Here is a 21094-nt window from a genome sequence, read left to right on the forward strand (position 1 = left end):
TATCATTCATGAGCCTACACATACTAAAGGAAGAACATTGGACTGGCTCACCAACCTTAATTGTACTATTGATCTTCTATCTAACGAACCATGCATTTGGTCGGATCACCATAAAATAACCTTCTCCATCAAAGCCATCACACAACGTCCCGCACCTATCATTGCTCCAGCCACCCACACCAGGAACAAGAAAGACATTACGCCAGACAAACTCCTCCCTTTATTATTCCCCCTTCTCAACAATACTGCCACCTCCGACCCTACAGTCCTAGTGGACACTTACAATCAGGCAATACTTAAAGCTCTGAATACCATCGCCCCTTTAAAATTGAGGAAACCTAAACCACAACACCATCTGAATTTGGGGTTCACGCCGCATCTAAGAGAATTGCGTAAAATCAAGAGAACTGCAGAAGCACATTGGAAAAAGTGCCCTTAAGTAACTAATAAGAATGAGCTAACCCTAGAATCTACTAACTACAGAGAGGCCATTATACTTGTTAAAAAAGACTCTTACAACAAAAGGATCATACAAGCGAAATCTAATACAAAATAACTTTTCAAGATCCTAAAAGAACTGGAATCTCCTACCGCCCCTGTTGACAAATTTATCACAGATGCACTATGGTGCACTAACATTCACAAGGCGCTCTTAGAAAAACTAGCTCTGCTACAATATAAAATTAATGCGAAAAAATGTCTGCTACCCTCTGACCCTGAATACAAACAACATCCTAATAAAACCTCCACCTTTGAGCCTACCTGTAAACCATTAAGTTTCTCACCCCTGTCAACTTGGGAAGTGGAAAATATCATTAGGAAACTCAAACCATCGAATTGCCAAGGTGATGCCTGCCCTGCTCCGATCATCAAAGCAGCAGCATATGACCTTGCCCCATTTATTACTAACCTTATCAATGCCTCATTCAAAACTGGAGTAGTGCCTGATAACTTAAAAGACGCTTGGGTCATTCCTCTAATCAAAAAACTGACTATTGACCCAACCAACCCATCTAATTACAGACCTATAACAACGGTACCCTTTCTTCTAATAATATTGGATAAAGCAGCCTACCTGCAAATACAGGTGTATCTAGAATCTAACAACCTATTGGGACTAAGGCAATCTGGTTTCCGACCAAGACACGGCACGGAAACTGCCTTGATAGATCTCACCACTCAAATTCAAGTACTGAAAGACAATGGTAAACTAGCACTCCTCTTACTGCTCGATCTGTCAGCAGCTTTTGATTTGGTCAACCACCAAACACTATGCCACCATCTTAAATCTGCAGCACATTTCTCCGACTCAGCCACCTCATGGATCAGCTCCTTCTTGGCGAACAGAACTATGAGGGTCTTCTCTCCCAATGACTCTGCTGAACCTTCCCCAGTACCTTGCGGGGTTCCGCAAGGTTCTTGTGTATCCCCCACGCTCTATAATTTCTTCATGAAGCCCCTATTTGATATCCTTGACTATCTGGGTGTCACGTATACTAACTATGCGGACGACACCCAGATACTCATTCCTATCTCTGGAGACTATGCAATTGACAGCAAAACCCTCAACGAAATATACTCAGTGATACAAGCATGGATGGCGCAACATGGTCTTTGTCTTAACGACGAAAAAACTGAGCTGCTTATCCTTGGTACACACGCTAAATTAAAAAAATGAAACACTGCCTTCCAATCATTTACTATAGATGGCAATCCCATTACTGTCTCAAACAACATTAAAACACTTGGCATTTACCTCGATGCCACCTTATCCTTTGCCAAACAAACTGACGCGGTAGCAACATCATCCGCATATACTTGCAAATTAATCACCGCCTGCAGGCCGTTCATTTCCACACCTAATTGCATCACACTTGCTAGAACTCTAGTTCTGTCCAAAATTGATTATTGTAACGCCCTCTATTTAGGTACTAGCCACAAAAACATCAACAAGTTACAAGTAATTCAGAATAACGCCATCAGGGCTGCCCTTAACATCCCCAAGAAGTCGCATATCTCTGAGACTAGACGTAACCTGCGCTGGCTCCCGGTAGAGCACAGAATATCTCTCAAAACTCTTGCCCTACCACACAAAGCTAGGGCTAACCTCGCTCCAGTCTACCTTACTAACCAACTGACCTCCCATACGTCCTCAAGACCACGTAGAGCGGCTCAAGCAAACACAATGTCCATACCGAGATTCAAAATCCACAACTCGGGTGGTGCTAGCTTTCCTGTACGGGCATCAAAGTTATGGAACACACTCCCTGCTTCCCTCAGATCAGAACCCTCCTTCCACTTATTCAAGCGCAACTCTAAGCGCTGGCTTCAGGATCTGGATACAATGACAGCTTAACTTCCTTGATCTTAGGTCTGTCCGTCTGCCCTACTGTTTCTACTGTAAATACTGCACTGTTTTATTTAACTGTATCTTCCTTTATTTACTGTATGTAACTGTATTACTTATGTATCTGCGACACGTATGTAGCATCCTTATCTAATGTATGTAACTGTAATGTGCTGCAACCTGTATTTAAAATGATGCGCCCGGATGCCTAGGGGCCTGGCTGCGCTTTATAAATAAAACAAATACAATTAGTATCTGAACGCATGAGTCTCACTCAGAACAACACAGCTCTTTTCCCCTTCATTGAGGGGCCTTGGCCCGGGGGTGGCACTCTCAGTTTAAAGTTGCACCCATGCTCGTCCCCATTTTGATAAAACAGCCACTTTCCTTACTTTCAACATTCATTTGAAACACCCCTTATTCCCGAAAAGAAGGAGTTTGTAAACAATTACAACACCCTGAGGCATGAACATGTATTTACCTCTACCAGACATCTCTGTGTGTTGCCCTACTTGTCTTCACATCACAGAATTGTTTCACACAAGCACCATCTGAATAACATGTCCAAGTGTGCCTGCATTACACTGTTTCCGGTTTATGCGATGCAGGCATTTACTGTGGGGAATGCACAGAATGAGGGGCTTTGGAATGGCACTGGCCCTTTCCCAGTCTGCTGTGACTTGTCAAGGAAAGGGGCCATTGGCACTCTCCTGGGGAATGTCCTGGGGCCTGTGAAGCCCAGCTGTGGCGTTTACCATCACAGTCCTTAAAAGTACTTTAAAGGAGGCAGACCTCTGTGTTTTTGGGGACGAGGATGCGGACCACAGAGCAGTTGAAGTGCCACCACCGGCGGCCTGAGCTGCCAGAGGCCGGCTGCAGCAGAGCCCTGCTGTACAAGCAAAGGGTGCATGCTTGACCCTGAGGGCCTCTAGCCTTTTGGGTCCTGGGTCAGGTGCATCACCAGCGCCAGTGATGGCTGTTAGCAGGAAACATGCACAGGAACTATACATGTACGAGGCAGGAGGGGTGTGGCTCAGTACCATGTGAAGTCTGACTTGGGGGTGGCTTGCAATCAGTACTATTCTCAAACATGTATGTGGCATTCAGTCATGACCATTCTCGCACGTGTGTGGTTTCAGTGTGTGACTTTCAATCAGTGGCATGTTTGCTCAGACATGGGCGTGGCTTTCAGTCAGTAACTTGGCTCCTCAAACTTGGGCGTGGCTTTCAATTAGTGGCTCTCCTTCAGTTCTCTATTTCCTAGAACCACTCTCCCTTTCTTCGGAAAGCACCAACGTGACTCCATGCCAGGGTCGTAGGAGCTGTGGGACAAAGGAGACGTGGCCCCCACTACTTCCCTGAATGTAAGGGGTATGCCTGGGGGTCGGGAGGATCGCTCAGGGGTAATGCACTTGTCTTAGAACAGTGGGACCTGGTCTCGCGCTTAAAGACTGGTGTCTGGTATTAAGTGTGCTATAAAAAAAAGATGGATGAGGATTCATCCCCCACTGTCCTGAGTGTGGGGGCTGCAAGGGGGGGGGGTTCCTAACCCTTGTGTTACCTCATAATGTTCAGTTATCATAGTTAAAACTGACTCTGGTGCCTTCATCCCTGCCCTGGTGCCCTGCCAATGTATAGGTGAGAAGGGCAAAGGATAGGGCGCATGAGAGCTACAAAACAGTGTGTAGGTGGACGTGCCCACCAGTTACATTTGTATTGTTGCCTTAAGAGTTAGCAAGATGTGGGGGCGTCTCTCCGGTCAACCCCGTGCCGATCATTTTCGGCGTGGATGAGAACTGTGTAATATCGCTGAGGTGATGCATTGCGGAAGAGAGACACTTTTGAAAAATCTACATATGTAGAATAAGACATTTGAGACAAGTCCCACAAGCCACCACTACCGTGCAGAGCAGTGTCAGGGTACGGCCCGGTGTTTCCTTGCTGGCAAGAGGTAGCCTCGGCTAAACAGCGTCAGGCTTGAAGTCATCCAGTTTTTCGTGTTACTTTGTAACAGTTGCCAAAGAATAGCAAAGATACATTTTCAAATGCCCCCTCCCCCCTCTCACCCTCTCACAGTTCATCACAGGTGTCAATTTGCGAACTCAATTTGTGATGCTGATTTACATATTTATACATAGGCTTTTGCTATTATCAAGGGCGCCACTTATGATTAAGTCAATGGGCCTCATTACACGGTAGGCGGTAACCATAGCGCTATTAGCGCCATGGTTGCCGCCGGTATTTTACCGTGTCCGCCTTGGTGGATGGCGGAATTACCGCCCTACTCCAAGGTGAGCGGGGCGGTAATTCCCCATTCACCAAGGCCCTTCCCCATTCCCATTTTTGCCCCCATAGGGCATAATGGGAATGGGGAAGGCGCTAATTACGGTACCGCAATTAGCACCAAGGTCCCTTTGCGGGTTCGTTTTTTAAAGTACCAACCAGGAAAGGGACCTCGTAATTAGGCGGTAAGGGTTAACGGTCACCGGTAGCATTACTGGTGACCGTTAACCCTTACCGCCTTCCGTGTAATGAGGCCCAATGTTTAAAAAAGTAAATGGCTCACAGTACCTCCCCCATTAAAAACGAGGCACATCTCTTAAGCCTCCTCTTAGAACTTTCCCATACCTGGACTTCAGTCCCCAAGGACGTTCCCACCACAAAGCGCTTTGAGGTCAAACAAATGGGAAAAGGCGCTATATAAATGACTACTACAATACTATACTACGCATCTATTTCGGGAGGGTTCGTAGCAGGTCTGGGTACGCAACTGCTCACTGGGAAATAGCTAAATATTTAGCATCATAGATTCTGAGCTATTATTGAGAAAAATGTAATAAACTAACGCCAATGTTACTTTAAACCTGTCAGTCAAATAAAAGCTTTCCTAAGAAAACAGTCAACAATCGTTGACCCATTTGGTGCCTCGTACTTTGCATTGAACAATTAAGTTGAAAGCTCCTCTTTTCCCGAACTTTGATTTTACTTAAAGAACTACAAAGTGATGCATCACACCATTATTATTCGATCCCTCCGAGTGCTCGGTTCCCCTTTGAAACTGGGGTGAAATTCCCTGATGAAGGGCTGCACATTTGCATATGTTTTACTTTGCATGTCGCTGGGGTTATGTGGCATAAATACAACCCAGCGAGTAGAAAAAGCAGCTCTGATTTGTAATCTTGCCTCTTCATTAATTGTTTTTTTTCTATTCATGTATTATTAACTAGTGTACAGGCCAATGTGCAGCATTTCAATGACGCAGTAGGATGGAACACTATCAATCCTAAGCCTGGAGCTTCCTCTAGTGGTGAAACAGGTGAAGCTATGCAAATTGGATCACTATAACAGGTAAGGCACTCACTCCTAAGGCAACAGTTCTCTCTAGCGGTGGCAACAGGCAAAGCTACTGAATGAGACAAACATAGAGGGACAAACATACATCTGGCCTTTTAGTATATGGTTAGATTTTTTTTTCTGGGTCACCCCTCCTCCCTGGGTGTCTGGGTGGGGCAAGCAGCAGGAGAACAGCCTATATATAACCCAATCAAGTGAATGTTTCCAGTGGTCACTACCTGTTGTATTAAAAAACACAGTAATTAAACGTTATGATATTTCAAGTCTGCTAGATTGCTCAGTGAGTTAATGCAACAGGTGAAGACTCTGCACAAACATCCAGATCATGTGGACTGTGAGGATAAACCTTTCTTATTTGTAAAGCAATAAAATGAGATTCAATATTAAAGGGGTAATAATAATTGATTATTAAACACCATGATTTGGGCTCAAATGTACTATAAAAATTATAAGTATCAGTGTCTCTCTGTGCTTTTGTAGATCTATTTTCCGATTTTTAATATTATTTTAATTGTGTTTCAATTAATCACCCACGGGTATTTTCCAGTGGGCCTATCTGTGTTCACTAGATTTGGTAGTGGTTACCTAAACATGTTCTTTTTTCCTCAAAACTTTATAATGAACTTTTCTGATTTTACAGGTAACAGCAAGGTGTTAGCGCATCATATCAAACAACCCTTGTTCAGCTTAAGGGCCCGCTTCATGGAATTATTTGCATGGTTCAAAGTGACCTTGCACTGCTGAAAAGTGATTTTGCACTGCTGAAACACACCCTGACTCATGGAACTGCTCAAAGTGTATTTTTGCAATGCAAAGTCTGTGCAAAGTCAGTACAAAGTAATTTTTGCAGTACAAAATGACTTTGCAGTGGCTTTGCACTGCAAAAGTACATTTTGCACAGTTTCATGAATCAGGGTTTGTGTAGGCAGTGCAAAGTCAGTTTTCAGCTGTGCAAATTCACTTTGAACCGTGCAAGAAATTCCATGAATTAGGCCCTGAATCACTTCAGCTACAGGTAACGATATTCCTTGGGTGCCACAAACACGAGTTGGCATACGCAGTACGCGGCTTTGTGTTTTACAGTCACGAGAGAAGTATAGTTTGAACCCTTAACACAGTAACCAGTGAATTTGCACCAGGAAGGGGGCATGCAGTCGCTTCTACCATACACCATTTCCCACGTTCACTTTACCCTGCGTGCCTTGGTCTCTGATTACCATGGGAGTTGCAATGAAAAATGTCCATGGCGCACCTGTTATTCCATAAAGTACCTCTAGGTGGTAGTATTAGACAACAAATATAAAATTACATCCGCCTCACACGGGGCAGGACGATTTGGCGCAGCCAGTTCGGCGCGGGCCGATTCGCCGTGACCGCTTCGGCGCAGGAGACATTTTGGAACGCCCATTTTGGTGTTTCCAGTTCGGCGCTGGGACGTTTCGCAGGAGGGCTCTTTTGGCGCAACAGATTCATTTTTTTCGTTTTTTATGTACGGTATTGCATTATGGTACTGAAAAATGTGAATTGTGTACTGTGTACAGTACAGTATCACTACCGGTTGGGCCTAACGGTTACGTTCCCCACCGCAGATGCTTACAGGCAATGGTTCGCCGCTGAGCAACAGCTTTCATTGTTTTTCTTGTCATAAATATATATATATATATATATATACACACACACACATATATATTCATATTCCCTGCTTTCACTTGCATTGCCCCCCCCCTCAATACGATGCTGTAGTAAAAAAAAAACATGATATATAACATGCATTTTCTTATCACGAAATCGAATTATGCTGGTAAAATATGTCACTTGTGCACATTCAAACAAGACAGCAAGTTTGGCCTTGTGGTTACGCTCTTCACCCGCCTGGTTTACAGGCTATGGTGCGTGGCGGAGAAAACGCTTTTATTTTTTTTTTAACCTTTCTTTTATTTTACCATTAAAATAAAAATAATGCTATGTTTTGCCAATCAGAAAAATAATAAAGGTATAGCTCAGCCACGAACCATGGTCTTGAGAACTGTAGGCGGAGAACTTAACCACAAGGTCAAACTGCTCCTGTGAGCTCAATGTGCACAAGTTACCTATTTTACCACCATCATACAATATGTTGATAAAAACATCTATATGAGATAGATATATATATATATATATATAAATATATGTGTATAATCGCTGGCTTTACATGTTACAATATACCGCTTGTGAAGGAGACGTGCGTGCAGAGAATGGTATGTTCCATGTGATCCATTTCCATTTGGCGTGAGGATGTTTAGACGTGGCTGCAATGTCAGCCACGTCCAAACGTCCCTCGTGCCAAATTGGCGGCGCCAGCTTGTGCACCAAAATGGGCACGCCGAACTGGTCGCCGCACCAAAGCGGTCGCACCAAACCGGCCCGCGCCGAATCAGCGGCACCAAAAAGGGCTGTACCGCTCCTCATATAATACGGGTTACTGCACATATGATATGATATTTTATTTATAGCGTGACCATACACAAGTGTTTCAAGGCGCGACGAGGCAAGGGAGGGGATCAACTGAGGACAAGACAATGATCTTACTAGGCCCAGTGACATTGAGATCGCGCAAGTGCAGGGGAATAGTCTGCATAGACTGTAAAAACAGTTTCAGCACAGATGGACTAAGCTCCCACCCATCACAGCAGTGTCATCAGGGGGGTCGTGACCCATCAGGAGTGTTTGGAACCCTGCAATATCGGGAAACTGAAACAGAGAAGCAAAGGCAGAGTTGTAATTGCTGACATTGGTGGGTCCATGGTCCAAAGACTTCATGTACTGGTCTGCAAACCTCACACACCAACCTCTCCGCTGTGAGAGACCCAAAATCCTGCATGACGCTCAGGGGGATAATCCATCTATTGCACGGTGTGCACCTATCAGAGCACCGCTTTGAATCCCTGCATGTTGACTCAGCCTTTCAAGTGCAACACTTTGTGTATTATTGAGTTTGGTAATAGCAACAACTGTTTTTACAGCACCTTGATACCTGGGTGATAAAGTGTTATACAAGCAACCAGTTACTGTTAGTAAGACACCAAAGGACTCGGAGAGCAGAACATAGCTATGAGTTCAAATCACGCACCACTGTCTTCAGAGCACAGGGTGGACTGCAACCTTGATGGGTGCTCTCCGACACCCCCAATTGAGGGCAGTATAGAGTACTTGTTCAGGGTGCAGGGAGCCTTCGCAGGCAGGGTGAAATTTAAATCTTTAGATAGCAAAGGAGAGCTGGAGCTAGTCTTCTTCACTTTGGGACTATTCCACAGGCCCGGTGTGCGCCCACTTCCCAACCTTATGTCCCGCTCCTCAACCTTTGCCTTCCAGACATTCAGAGAGTGAATGAAATGCTGAGAGGTGTCCTCCCGGCCCTCGGCAGCGGTGCGGCTCCGCTCCGGGGTATGGCTCTGTTCCAAGGCCATGCACCCAAGGGTGCTAACCTTGAGGCTCCCTTGTGGCTGGATGGACGGAGGCCGGTTTCGCCCCTTAGCAGACTTGGGGCGGACTGAAGGCCTTCGAGTCTCAGGTTCATCCTCACTGCCCCACTGCACACAGGCCTGGAGAGACATGGTGACAGAATATTGGCGACTCTTGGAACCTGTGGACAAGAGAACATAAGAGGCAAAGATCAGTTTTCCGAAGGAAGCCATCAACTACTCCCTGTCCTGTAAATCCAAGTACCCGAGAAATATGTTCTCAATAGCACACAGGACCGATGGACTTAAAATACTGAAATATCTTGATGTCAAAAACACAATAAAGAATGATTTTTTCAATGAATACCTTCATTTAAAACATGTAAACCATAACAGTTGGCAACAAAATAATTGTAAAATGGCCTACTACTTGGAAGCGCAGGAAAAAAACAATTGTGTAAAAGCATGCAAGTTGACATCTCAGAACAAACTATTTATGGTTGGGGTGGCATGAAAACAGGAGATCCAGTTGGCTACCCCATGAATGTATCACATTATGGGCCTCATTACGACCCTGGCGCTAAGGGGTTAACGGCGCCGTAAAAGGCTGCGGCGCCGTTAACCAACCCCTTAGCGCCTAATTACAAGGTCCCTTTGCGGCTCCCGACATTAACGGCTGGTCTGGACCAGCCGTTAAAGTAGGCACCCGCAAAGGGACCTTGGAGGTAATTACGGTACTGCAATTTGCGGTACCGTAATTACCGCCTTTCCCATTCCCATTGAGCCCTAAGGGGAAAAAATGGGAATGGGGAAGGGCCAATGGTGCATGGGGAATTACCGCCCCGCCAATCTTGGAATGGGGTGGTAATTCCCCATTGCACCATGGCGGACTCGTTACAATACCGGCAGCAACCATGGTGCCAATAGCGCCATTGGTTACCGCCGGTGTTGTAATGAGGGCCAATATCTATTTTCTTTTAAAAGGCCATTTTAGGGAGTAATACATTTTGAAGATTGATGTAATAACAAAGTAAAACTAGTGAAGAAAAGGAGTTGGTAGGCGAACCCCCTAGCAATAATGAAATGGTTCACTCCAAAGTTAGTGCATGAGCTGCAGAAAGCCCAGGTAAGAAGGCGCTATCTCGCAAGTGAGGGACTATTTTTCAACAAACAATGCATTAGGAAAGTATACACTAAATGTTTGTAAGCACATCATTTCATATTTAAATTTCACTTGAAAAGGCAATCAATTTATTTGCAAGAGTTTCTAATGTTTTTATGTATGACTGAAAAAATGGTAGGGCCCATTCTCGGGCTCTAGTTTCTTCGCACTGCGGTGCACACTTTAACACTTAAACCAATCTGTCTGATATAAAAGCGGTCCTTATATTTAATGCAATACAACTTAAGAGTTTTGGTAATATTCCTTTTCTTCAATCAAACCTGTGTTTGTCCAGCATAAATTATTGACTGCTTTCCAAGCATTCGGATTGGAGGATTTCAATAATGACTTCCATGTGCTAATACAGAAATATTATATAGTCCTCATCAGTTGATATGTGAAAAGCAGTGGTTTTGTGGATGTGTGTGGTTGGGTCCATGTCATGCTCCGCCAGGTTACAAGGCTTTTATACTGCACCAGATCACCACCGTGGTAGTCTCAGAGCGCCTGGCTTGTGTGGAGGCGGGCATATTTCACCCCTGCCCGAAGTATCCAGCACTTAGTATGTGGCGGGAAAGGAGTTGGGGAAAGTCAAGAGGGTGGGAAAGAGGATGCAAGTGCCAGAGACACATGGATGGGATGATGGAGAAGAAAGAGGTGTTTTCTGACGGCTTGAGTACGCACTGATCCATTAAGGTGGACTGCCGATCGGGACTGCAGGGTGGAAAGAATATTAGCACCCTGCATGGGTGGTGGGTGCCAGCCAATCAGGAGCCTAGGAACACGGGCTGAATCTCCTGAATGAAGGAATATTCTAACATGTCTGGAACAACCCAGGCTAAGGGAGACAGATGCAAACAGAAAAAGGTTGTTAATAACGTGGTGTTTGGCTGCGTGATGGGTTCGAGGTGTGCTTTAACCGCCCTGGTAATCCAGGGTGGCGTTTGTTGCCCAGGATTAACTGTAACATTTTCCCACAGGGGGGCAAACTCTGGAATAGTAATTCCCAGACTGCCAAGCCGAGTGGCCAGGAGTGGCACAGTCAAGAATAGACTGTGTGAGAGGCGAGTGTTGCTGGAAAGGAAGAGGGAGGTACATGCTTCTATGGAGTGGTGGATGAATGCCAGATTACGCGACTTCAGCCAATGCTCGTTTGTACTAGGGCTCAGCTCGAGAAAGGAGATGGCCTCCCAGTCCTCAAAACAACGAGCAAGTGTCTCAGGTGCTGGATGTCCCACAGTGATTACACCTGGCAGAGCTGTGGGTATCGCCATAGCCATGGAGTGGGATGTCCTATCTGTCTAACGCTTCCTCCAGCTGATGCATAAAAAGGGGTAACGCAGAGGACAGGATGGATCCGTGTGGCAATCCTGAATGGGATGGAGACAAGGATGCTTTTGGCTCCACCCACACCAACCTTTTTGATTATGATTGGCCAACAGGAGACAAAGCAACTCAAATGCCTCCCTTTACTTCCCATTTGACTTCCCAATATGCCAATGAGCGGCAGAGTTGGGTGCCACGGAGAGACCAAGAAGTGGCAAGCAGGTAGTTGCCTCATTAAGAAAGTATACAGCACGTGCCTGCAACCTTTGGCTCTCCACATTATGTGTACTATGATTCCCATGATCCCTCACCATTGATTATGCTAGCAATGGCTGATGGTAGTTGCAGTCCAAAATATCTGGGGAGCAGACCCCTGGCATACAGAATCGCCCAGTATCTAGAGTGCTCTGTTTCTTCTTGTGCCACTGCTTGCCAGGAACCCAGCCTGGTAAGAGAACAATGGTCGCACACTTACCCATAACTGACATTAAAGCATTACTGGGTTAGGATAGTGAAGAGCGGTTCTATATGTGAAAGACCATTATTGTAGGTGCGTCTCTACCAGAAACAACACGAGACAATATAATCAACCCTCTGATCAATGCAAATACTTGTAAAACTCCCAAAAAGCAGGACCATGGCCACCTAATGCAGAGATCCATTTCTGGTTTCAGAATAGCCAAGACTATGCTGATGATTGCCATTGGAATTCTGCGTTTGCACATGGAGCTCAAACACACTCATTTTGAATTTTGTGAAACTATGTGTGTACCTTGGGAGCAACAGGATGGAATGCAGTCCACACATTTGTGCCCAGGTTCGTTTGAAGAGTCTCGGGTGGTGAAGTGTGGGAGTAAAGGGTGGCAGCCTTTGAAATGACACATGGATATTCATTATCTCTGTTTAACCCCTTTTCCAGTGCATCAAATGCTTGCATCACTCTGAATTGACACGTCCTCCTGTCCCCCCAGTGTTAAATGTCCCAATTAGGACTGACACAAGCACATTTTCTGTGCTGTGTTCTAGCAGAAGAACTGTTTTCATGCTGTTGTGTCTGTGTGTTGTGATTAATGTAGTGACACATCCTCGGGAGGATAGTTCACCTGCAAGGTGCTCGCCTTGGAAGCAAGACGAGACGGAGCAACACAGGTTCGATCCACGGGCCGAGCTTAGAAACCTCTTGGTATTAAGCGTCATTCCACGGATGTCTCCAGGTGCACATCAGCTTCGCTCTCACACATCTGGATGTCAGTGAGCAGAATCGCTCTTCACATGTTGGACACCATTTGCATTTCAATAGCCTTATTGTCTTATGATATTTAGTTGGAAATGAGTCGTTCCTCTTTGTCCCAGCAGGTTTACTTAGGTATAGTGCACCAACAATCCTCCTTGTAATGCAATGTAATGTAATTGGAATTTATAAAGCGCTAACTAAGGCCTGTAGGCATCTAGGAGCTAGAGAAGACACAGAACTGGATGGCCACCCAACAGAAACGCCGCCAGAGAGTTACCCCGAGGCTCAAAAGAAATGAGTTTTGAGACTCTCAGGGAAACTAAGGAGATCCGAAGTTTCACAGAGCTTCAGGGAAGGGAATTCCACATTGGGAGGGGGGGGATAGAGAAAGAGCGACCCCTGCTCGAGCCCTGTGGAATCTGGGGACCGCCAACAAGTTAGCTGAGGCTTTGCTTGCACACATTCTTCTCCAGTGTTATGAACTGCGCAATGAACCATACAGACAACCGTGCATTTAATACGGTTCTTCACTGGGAGCCAATGAAGCTGTCGAAGAACACTAACAGCTCAACTTCAATAAACTGCACCAATCCGCTAAGCCACCGCTCTACTTTAATATAGTGCCCCAATCCCTCTCAGAGACAGCTCGATTTACATATACTGGTCCAACAATCCCACTCACTCACTGCACCAACAATCCCTCTCGCCCATGGTTCTACTTAGATATGGTGCCACAATACCCCAGCCGCACATGTCTATTTGAATGTAGAACCCCAATCCCACTCACCAACAGTTCTGCTTGAGTACACTGCACCAACAATCCTTCTCGCCCATGGTTCTACTTAGATATGGTGCCCCAATACCCCTGTCCCACAGGTCTGCTTCAGTATAGAACCCCAATCCCACTCACCAACAGTTCTGCTTGAGTACACTGCACCAACAATCCTTCTCGCCCATGGTTCTACTTAGATATGGTACCCCAATACCCCAGCCGCACTTGTCTATTTGAATGTAGAACCCCAATCCCACTCACCAACAGTTCTGCTTGAGTACACTGCACCAACAATCCTTCTCGCCCATGGTTCTACTTAGATATGGTGCCCCAATACCCCTGTCCCACAGGTCTGCTTCAGTATAGAACCCCAATCCCACTCACCAACAGTTCTGCTTGAGTACACTGCACCAACAATCCTTCTCGCCCATGGTTCTACTTAGATATGGTACCCCAATACCCCAGCCGCACTTGTCTATTTGAATGTAGAACCCCAATCCCTCTCACCCACAGTTCTGCTTGAGTACACTGCACCAACAATCCTTGTCACCCATGGTTCTACTTAGATATGGTGCCCCAATACCCCTGTCCCACAGGTCTAATTGAGTGTAGAACCCAGTTCTGTCACCCATGGTTCTACTTAGATATGGTGCCCCAATACCCCTGTCCCACAGGTCTAATTGAGTGTAGAACCCCAATCCCTCTCACCCACAGTTCTGCTTGAGTACACTGCTCCAACAAGCCCCCTCGCACAGAGTTCTTCTTGAGTATAGTGCACCAGTACCCAGGGACCAATATAGTACCTCAGTATTCTGCACTAACAATCCCTCTCGCCCACAATTCTACTATGTATACTGCACCAATCCCCTGCGCCCCAGTTCGACTTGATTACTGTGCACCTGCCCCTTCTCCCACAGCTCTGCTCTTATCCCCCTTTGTGCACAATCCTACTTAAGTATACTTTATCATTCCCCCTCATCCACAGTTCTACTCAAGTACACTGCATCAACCCCCCTCACCTGCAGTCTTTTTTAAGCATATCACACCATTCTCACCTCCCCCAAAGGTTTTCCAGAGCCGCCCAAGCTATCCATGACCTGTTTGTCTGTAGTTGCTCCACTTTATGACATGCAGAAAAAAGACGCTTACATGACAGGCATTCAGAGATAACATGTCATAAAAAATGCAATATACAATGAAATACTCCATCGCCTCCACTTGTCTGGAGTTTTACTTGTGTACGCTAAACCAATACACCTTGCTCAAAGGCCTACTTAAGTGCACTGTGCCAACGCTGCCGCCGCCCCTTCAGTTCTACCTAGGAATACTGTGGCAATCCACATTATCCGCAGTTCTCCTTAAAAATACTGTGCTCATCTGCCTCACCTACAGTTCTATATAGATAACTGCTGCAGCAACCTCCCTTGCCCACTGATATATTAACTTATATGGTGACAATCACTCATTCCCGCGATTCTACTTTAGTACACTGCATTAAACCCCTTGCCCAAAGTTCCACTTAAGTGGGCGGCTCCAATCCCTCTTGCTCAGAGTTATACATAAGTATACTGCATCAAACTCCCTCAACCAAAGTTCTACTTAAGTGTGCAGCTCCAATCCCTCTCGCTCAGAGTTCTACATAAGCATACTGCGTCAAACTCCCTCGCCCAAAGTTCTACCTAAGTGTGCAGCTCCAATCCCTCTCGCTCAGAGTTCTACATAAGTATACTGCATCAAACTCCCTCAACCAAAGTTCTACTTAAGTGTGCAGCTCCAATCCCTCTCTCTCAGAGTTCTACATTAGCATACTGCGTCAAACCCCCTTGCCCAAAGTTCTACCTAAGTGTGCAGCTCCAATCCCTCTCGCTCAGAGTTCTACATAAGTATACTGCATTAAACTCCCTCAACCAAAGTTCTACTTAAGTGTGCAGCTCCAATTCCTCTCGCTCAGAGTTCTACATAAGCATACTGCATCAAACTCCCTCAACCAAAGTTCTACTTAAGTGTGCAGCTCCAATCCCTCTCGCTCAGAGTTCTACATAAGTATACTGCGTCAAACTCCCTCACCCAAAGTTCTACTTAAGTGTGCAGCTCCAATCCCTCTCGCTCAGAGTTCTACATAAGTATACTGCGTCAAACTCCCTGGCCCAAAGTTCTACTTAAGTGTGCAGCTCCAATCCCTCTCGCTCAGAGTTCTACATAAGTATACTGCGTCAAACTCCCTCATCCAAAGTTCTACTTAAATTTGCAACTCCAATCCCCTCGCTCATAATTCTACATAAGTATACTGCGTCAAACTCCCTTGCCCAAATTTCTACTTACGTATGCAGCTCCAATCCCTCCCGCTCAGAGTTAGACATAAGTATACTGTGTCAAACTCCCTCGCGCAAAGTTCTACTTAAGTATGCACTTCCAATCCCTCTTGCTCAGAGGTCTACATAAGTATACTGCGTCAAACTCCCTCGCCCAAAGTTCTACTTAAGTATGCAGCTCCAATCCCTCTTGCTCAGAGTTCTACATAAGTATACTGTGTCAAATTCCCTTACCCAAATTTCTACTTACGTATGCAGCTCCAATCCCTCCCGGTCAGAGGTCTACATAAGTATACTGCGTCAAACTCCCTCACCCAAAGTTCTACTTAAGCATGCAGCTCCAATCCCTCTCGCTCAGAGTTCTACATAAGTATACTGCGTCAAACTCCCTCGTCCAAAGTTCTACTTAAATTTGCAGCTCCAATCCCCTCGCTCATAATTCTACATAAGTATAGTGTGTCAAACTCCCTTGCCCAAATTTCTACTTACGTATGCAGCTCCAATCCCTCCCGCTCAGAGTTATACATAAGTATACTGTGTCAAACTCCCTTGCGCAAAGTTCTATTTAAGTATGCATTCTGCGTCAAACTCCCTCGCCCAAAGTTCTACTTAAGTGTGCAGCTCCAATCCCTCTCACTCAGAGTTCTACATAAGTATACTGTGTCAAACTCCCTTGCCCAAATTTCTACTTACGTGTGCAGCTCCAATCCCTCCCACTCAGAGTTATACATAAGTATACTGTGTCAAACTCCCTTGCGCAAAGTTCTATTTAAGTATGCATTCTGCGTCAAACTCCCTCGCCCAAAGTTCTACTTAAGTGTGCAGCTCCAATCCCTCTCACTCAGAGTTCTACATAAGTATACTGTGTCAAACTCCCTTGCCCAAATTTCTACTTACGTATGCAGCTCCAATCCCTCTTGCTCAGACTTCTACATAAGTATACTGCGTCAAACTCCCTCGTCCAAAGTTCTACTTAAATTTGCAGCTCCAATCCCCTTGCTCATAATTCTACATAAATCAATAAAATCGTTTAAAAAAAAAGTATACTGTGTCAAACTCCCTTGCCCAAATTTCTACATAGGTATGCAGCTCCAATCCCTCCCACTCGGAGTTATACATAAGTATACTGTGTCAAACTCCCTTCCGCCAAGTTCTACTTAAGTATGCAGCTCCAATCCCTCTCGCTCAGAGTTCTACATAAGTATACTGCGTCAAACTCCCTCGCCCAAAGTTCTACTTAAGTGTGCAGCTCCAATCCCTCGCGCTCAGAGTTCTACATAAGTATACTGCATCAAACTCCTTCGCCCAAAGTTCTACTTAAGTGTGCAGCTCCAATCCCTCTCGCTCAGAGTTCTACATAAGTATACTGCGTCAAACTCCCTCGTCCAAAGTTCTACTTAAATTTGCAACTCCAATCCCCTCGCTCATAATTCTACATAAGTATACTGCGTCAAACTCCCTTGCCCAAATTTCTACTTACGTATGCAGCTCCAATCCCTCTTGCTCAGAGGTCTACATAAGTATACTGCGTCAAACTCCTTCGCCCAAAGTTATACTTAAGTATGCAGCTCCAATCGCTCTTGCTCATAGTTCTACATAAGTATACTGTGTCAAATTCCCTTGCCCAAATTTCTACTTACGTATGCAGCTCCAATCCCTCCTGCTCAGAGTTATACATTAGTATACTGCGTCAAACTCCCTCACCCAAAGTTCTACTTAAGCATGCAGCTCCAATCCCTCTTGCTCAGAGTTCTACATAAGTATACTGCGTCAAACTCCCTCGTCCAAAGTTCTACTTAAATTTGCAGCTCCAATCCCCTCGCTCATAATTCTACATAAGTATAGTGTGTCAAACTCCCTTGCCCAAATTTCTACTTACGTATGCAGCTCCAATCCCTCCCGCTCAGAGTTATACATAAGTATACTGTGTCAAACTCCCTTCCGCAAAGTTCTATTTAAGTATGCATTCTGCGTCAAACTCCCTCGCCCAAAGTTCTACTTAAGTGTGCAGCTCCAATCCCTCTCGCTCAGAGTTCTACATAAGTATACTGCGTCAAACTCCCTTGCCCAAATTTCTACTTACGTGTGCAGCTCCAATCCCTCCCACTCAGAGTTATACATTTGTATACTGTGTCAAAGTCCCTCGCGCAAAGTACTACTTAAGTATGCACCTCCAATCCCTCTTGCTCAGAGTTCTACATAAGTATACTGTGTCAAACTCCCTTGCCCAAATTTCTACTTACGTATGCAGCTCCAATCCCTCTCGCTCAGAGTTCTCCATAAGTATACTGCGTCAAACTCCCTCGTCCAAAGTTCTACTTAAATTTGCAGCTCCAATCCACTTGCTCATAATTCTACATAAATCAATAAAATCGTTTAACAAAAAAAAGTATACTGTGTCATACTCCCTTGCCCAAATTTCTACATAGGTATGCAGCTCCAATCCCTCCCACTCGGAGTTATACATAAGTATACTGTGTCAAACTCCCTTGCGCCAAGTTCTACTTAAGTATGCAGCTCCAATCCCTCTCGCTCAGAGTTCTACATAAGTATACTGCTGAAACCCCCTTGCCCAGAGTTCTACTTAAGTGTGCAGCTCCAATCCCTCTTGCTCAGAGTTCTACATAAGTATACTGCGTCAAACTCCCTCACCCAAAGTTCTACTTAAGTATGCAGCTCCAATCCCACCACCAATCCCCCTCGCTCAAGAGGTCTACGTAGGTATACTGTGCCAAACCCCCTCGCTAACAGGTTTACTTAAGTATGCCACATCAATCCAACTCGCTCAGAGTCCTACATTAATATACTATAAGTATATTGCTCAAACCCCTTTGACTGCACTTCTCCTTAAATATGCTCTACCAATTGCCCTCACCCACAGTTCCACCTAAGTATACTGCACCAGTCGCCCTTGCTTGCAGTTCTACTTAAATGTACTGCCCCAATCCATGTTCCCCACAGTTCCACTTAGGTTTACAGTGCTAATCCTGCTCACACACAGTTCTCCATAAATATTCTGCACCACTATCCCTTACTCGCAGTTCTACTTAAGTATTTTATGCCAATATCCCTTGTTCTACACCAACATCCCTTGCACGCAGTTCTACTTAAGTATACTATGCCAATATCCCTTGTTCTATGCCAACATCCCTTGCACGCAGTTCTACTTAAGTATACTATGCCAATATCCCTTGTTCTATGCCAACATCCCTTGCACGCAGTTCTACTTAAGTATACTATGCCAATATCCCTTGCTCTATGCCAATATCCCTTGCTCACAGTTCTACTTAAGTATACTATACCAATATCCCTTGATCTATGCCAATATCCATTGTGCTCTGCCAATATCCCTTGCTCACAGTTCTACATAACCCATTAAGTGCCAGGCTATTATACAAGGCTATGCAAAAAGGACGAGCATGCTCATCCTTGGCACTTATATATTATGCCAACATCCCTTGCATGCAGTTCTACTTAAGTATACTGTGCCAATATTCCTTGCTCCCAGGTCTACTTAAGTTTACTATGCCAATATCCCTTGCTCTATGCCAATATCCCTTGCTCGCAGTTCTATTAAGTATACTATGCCAATATCCCTTGCTCTATGCCAATATCCCTTGCTCGCAGTTCTATTAAGTATACTATGTCAATATCCCTTGTTCTATGCCAACATCCCTTACATACAGTTCTACTAAAATATACTATGCCAACATCCATTGCTCGCAGTTCCACTTAAATATACTATACCAATATCCTTTGCTCGCAGTTCTACTTAAGAATACTATGCCAATATCCCTTGATCTATGCCAATATCCCTTGCTCACAGTTCTACTTAAGTATACTATACCAATATCCCTTGATGTATGCCAATATACCTTGCTCTATGCCAATATACCTTGCTTGCATTTCCACTTAAGTAAACTATGCCAATATCCCTTGCTCTATGCCTATATCCCTTGCTCGCAGTTCTACTTAAGTACTTAAGTATGTTATGCGAATATCCCTTGCTCTATGCCAATATCCCTTGCTCGCAGTTCTACTTAAGTATACTATACCAATATCCCTTGATATATGTCAATATCCCTTGCTCTATGCCAATATACCTTGCTCGCAGTTCCACTTAAGTATACTATGCCAATATCCCTTGCTCGCAGTTCTACTTAAGTATGTTATGCCAATATCCATTGCTCTATGCCAGTATCCCTTGCTCGCAGTTCTACTTAATTATACTATGCCGATGCCGATTACCCACAGTTCTACTTAATAATATTGCACCAAACCGCCTAGTCTGCAGTTGTTCTGAAGCCTTCTGCACCCCGCTGCATTGGGATTTATGTGCGACAGAAAAAGGTGTGTGCATGTCAAGCCACTCCCAAATCCTTTGTTTTCAAGAGATATTATCATGAAAATATTTCAAGGTCTGTGAGCCGGCATAATTCGCATATGACAGAAGTGCTCATCAGGGCACTGTTTGCATATAATGTCAGTGTTTTTATGTAATTGCTTGTAGCACTAACAAGTCATTTCATGTCATATACACCGATTTTATAAGAGCAACACATGAATGTATTGCTAAATGGAAAACACTGTTTCTCCTAGTGGAAAGCAGTGTTGCTGGCAAGTGAAGTCTGAGAGGCAGCCATCTCCCACTGACCGCACAATGCAGATCCACTGCGTGGCTCTAGAGGGCAGCCATCTCCCCCTGACCGCACAATGCAGATCCACTGCGTGGCTCTAGAGGGCAGCCATCTCCCCCTGACCGCACAATGCAGATCCACTGCGTGTCTTTAGAGGGCAGCCATCTCCCCCTGACCACACAATGCAGACCCACTGCGTGTCTCTAGAGGGCAGCCATCTCCCCCTGACCGCACAATGCAGACCCATTGCGTGTCTCTAGAGGGCAGCCATCTCACCCTGACCGCACAATGCAGACCCACTGCGTGGCTCTAGAGGGCAGCCATCTCCCCCTGACCGCACAATGCAGACCCACTGCATGGCTCTAGAGGGCTCTAGAGGGCAACCATCTCCCCCTGACCACACAATGCAGATCCACTGCGTGCCTCTAGAGGGCAGCCATCTCCCCCTGCTTACACTCCTGTTCATGGACACCAGCGGCCTGATTCTGAGCTGAGGGGGGGGGGAATAGG

General features: G+C 45.2%; 1 protein-coding gene across 1 annotated transcript in view; it reads right to left on the bottom strand.

The window, feature by feature from the left end:
* Nucleotides 1-8173: 8173 nt before the first annotated feature.
* Nucleotides 8174-21094, bottom strand: part of LOC138492962 (uncharacterized) — a 33555-nt gene continuing 20634 nt past the window's right edge. Inside the window, exon 3 of the mRNA XM_069620242.1 lies at nt 8174-9323. Within this exon, the coding sequence (XP_069476343.1) occupies nt 8803-9323 (521 nt within the window). The 3' untranslated portion in view covers nt 8174-8802. The remainder of the gene's footprint in view (nt 9324-21094) is intronic.

The sequence above is a fragment of the Ambystoma mexicanum genome, chromosome 10 (assembly GCF_040938575.1).
Source record: "Ambystoma mexicanum isolate Mex_15411 chromosome 10, UKY_AmexF1_1, whole genome shotgun sequence".
NCBI lineage: Eukaryota > Metazoa > Chordata > Amphibia > Caudata > Ambystomatidae > Ambystoma > Ambystoma mexicanum.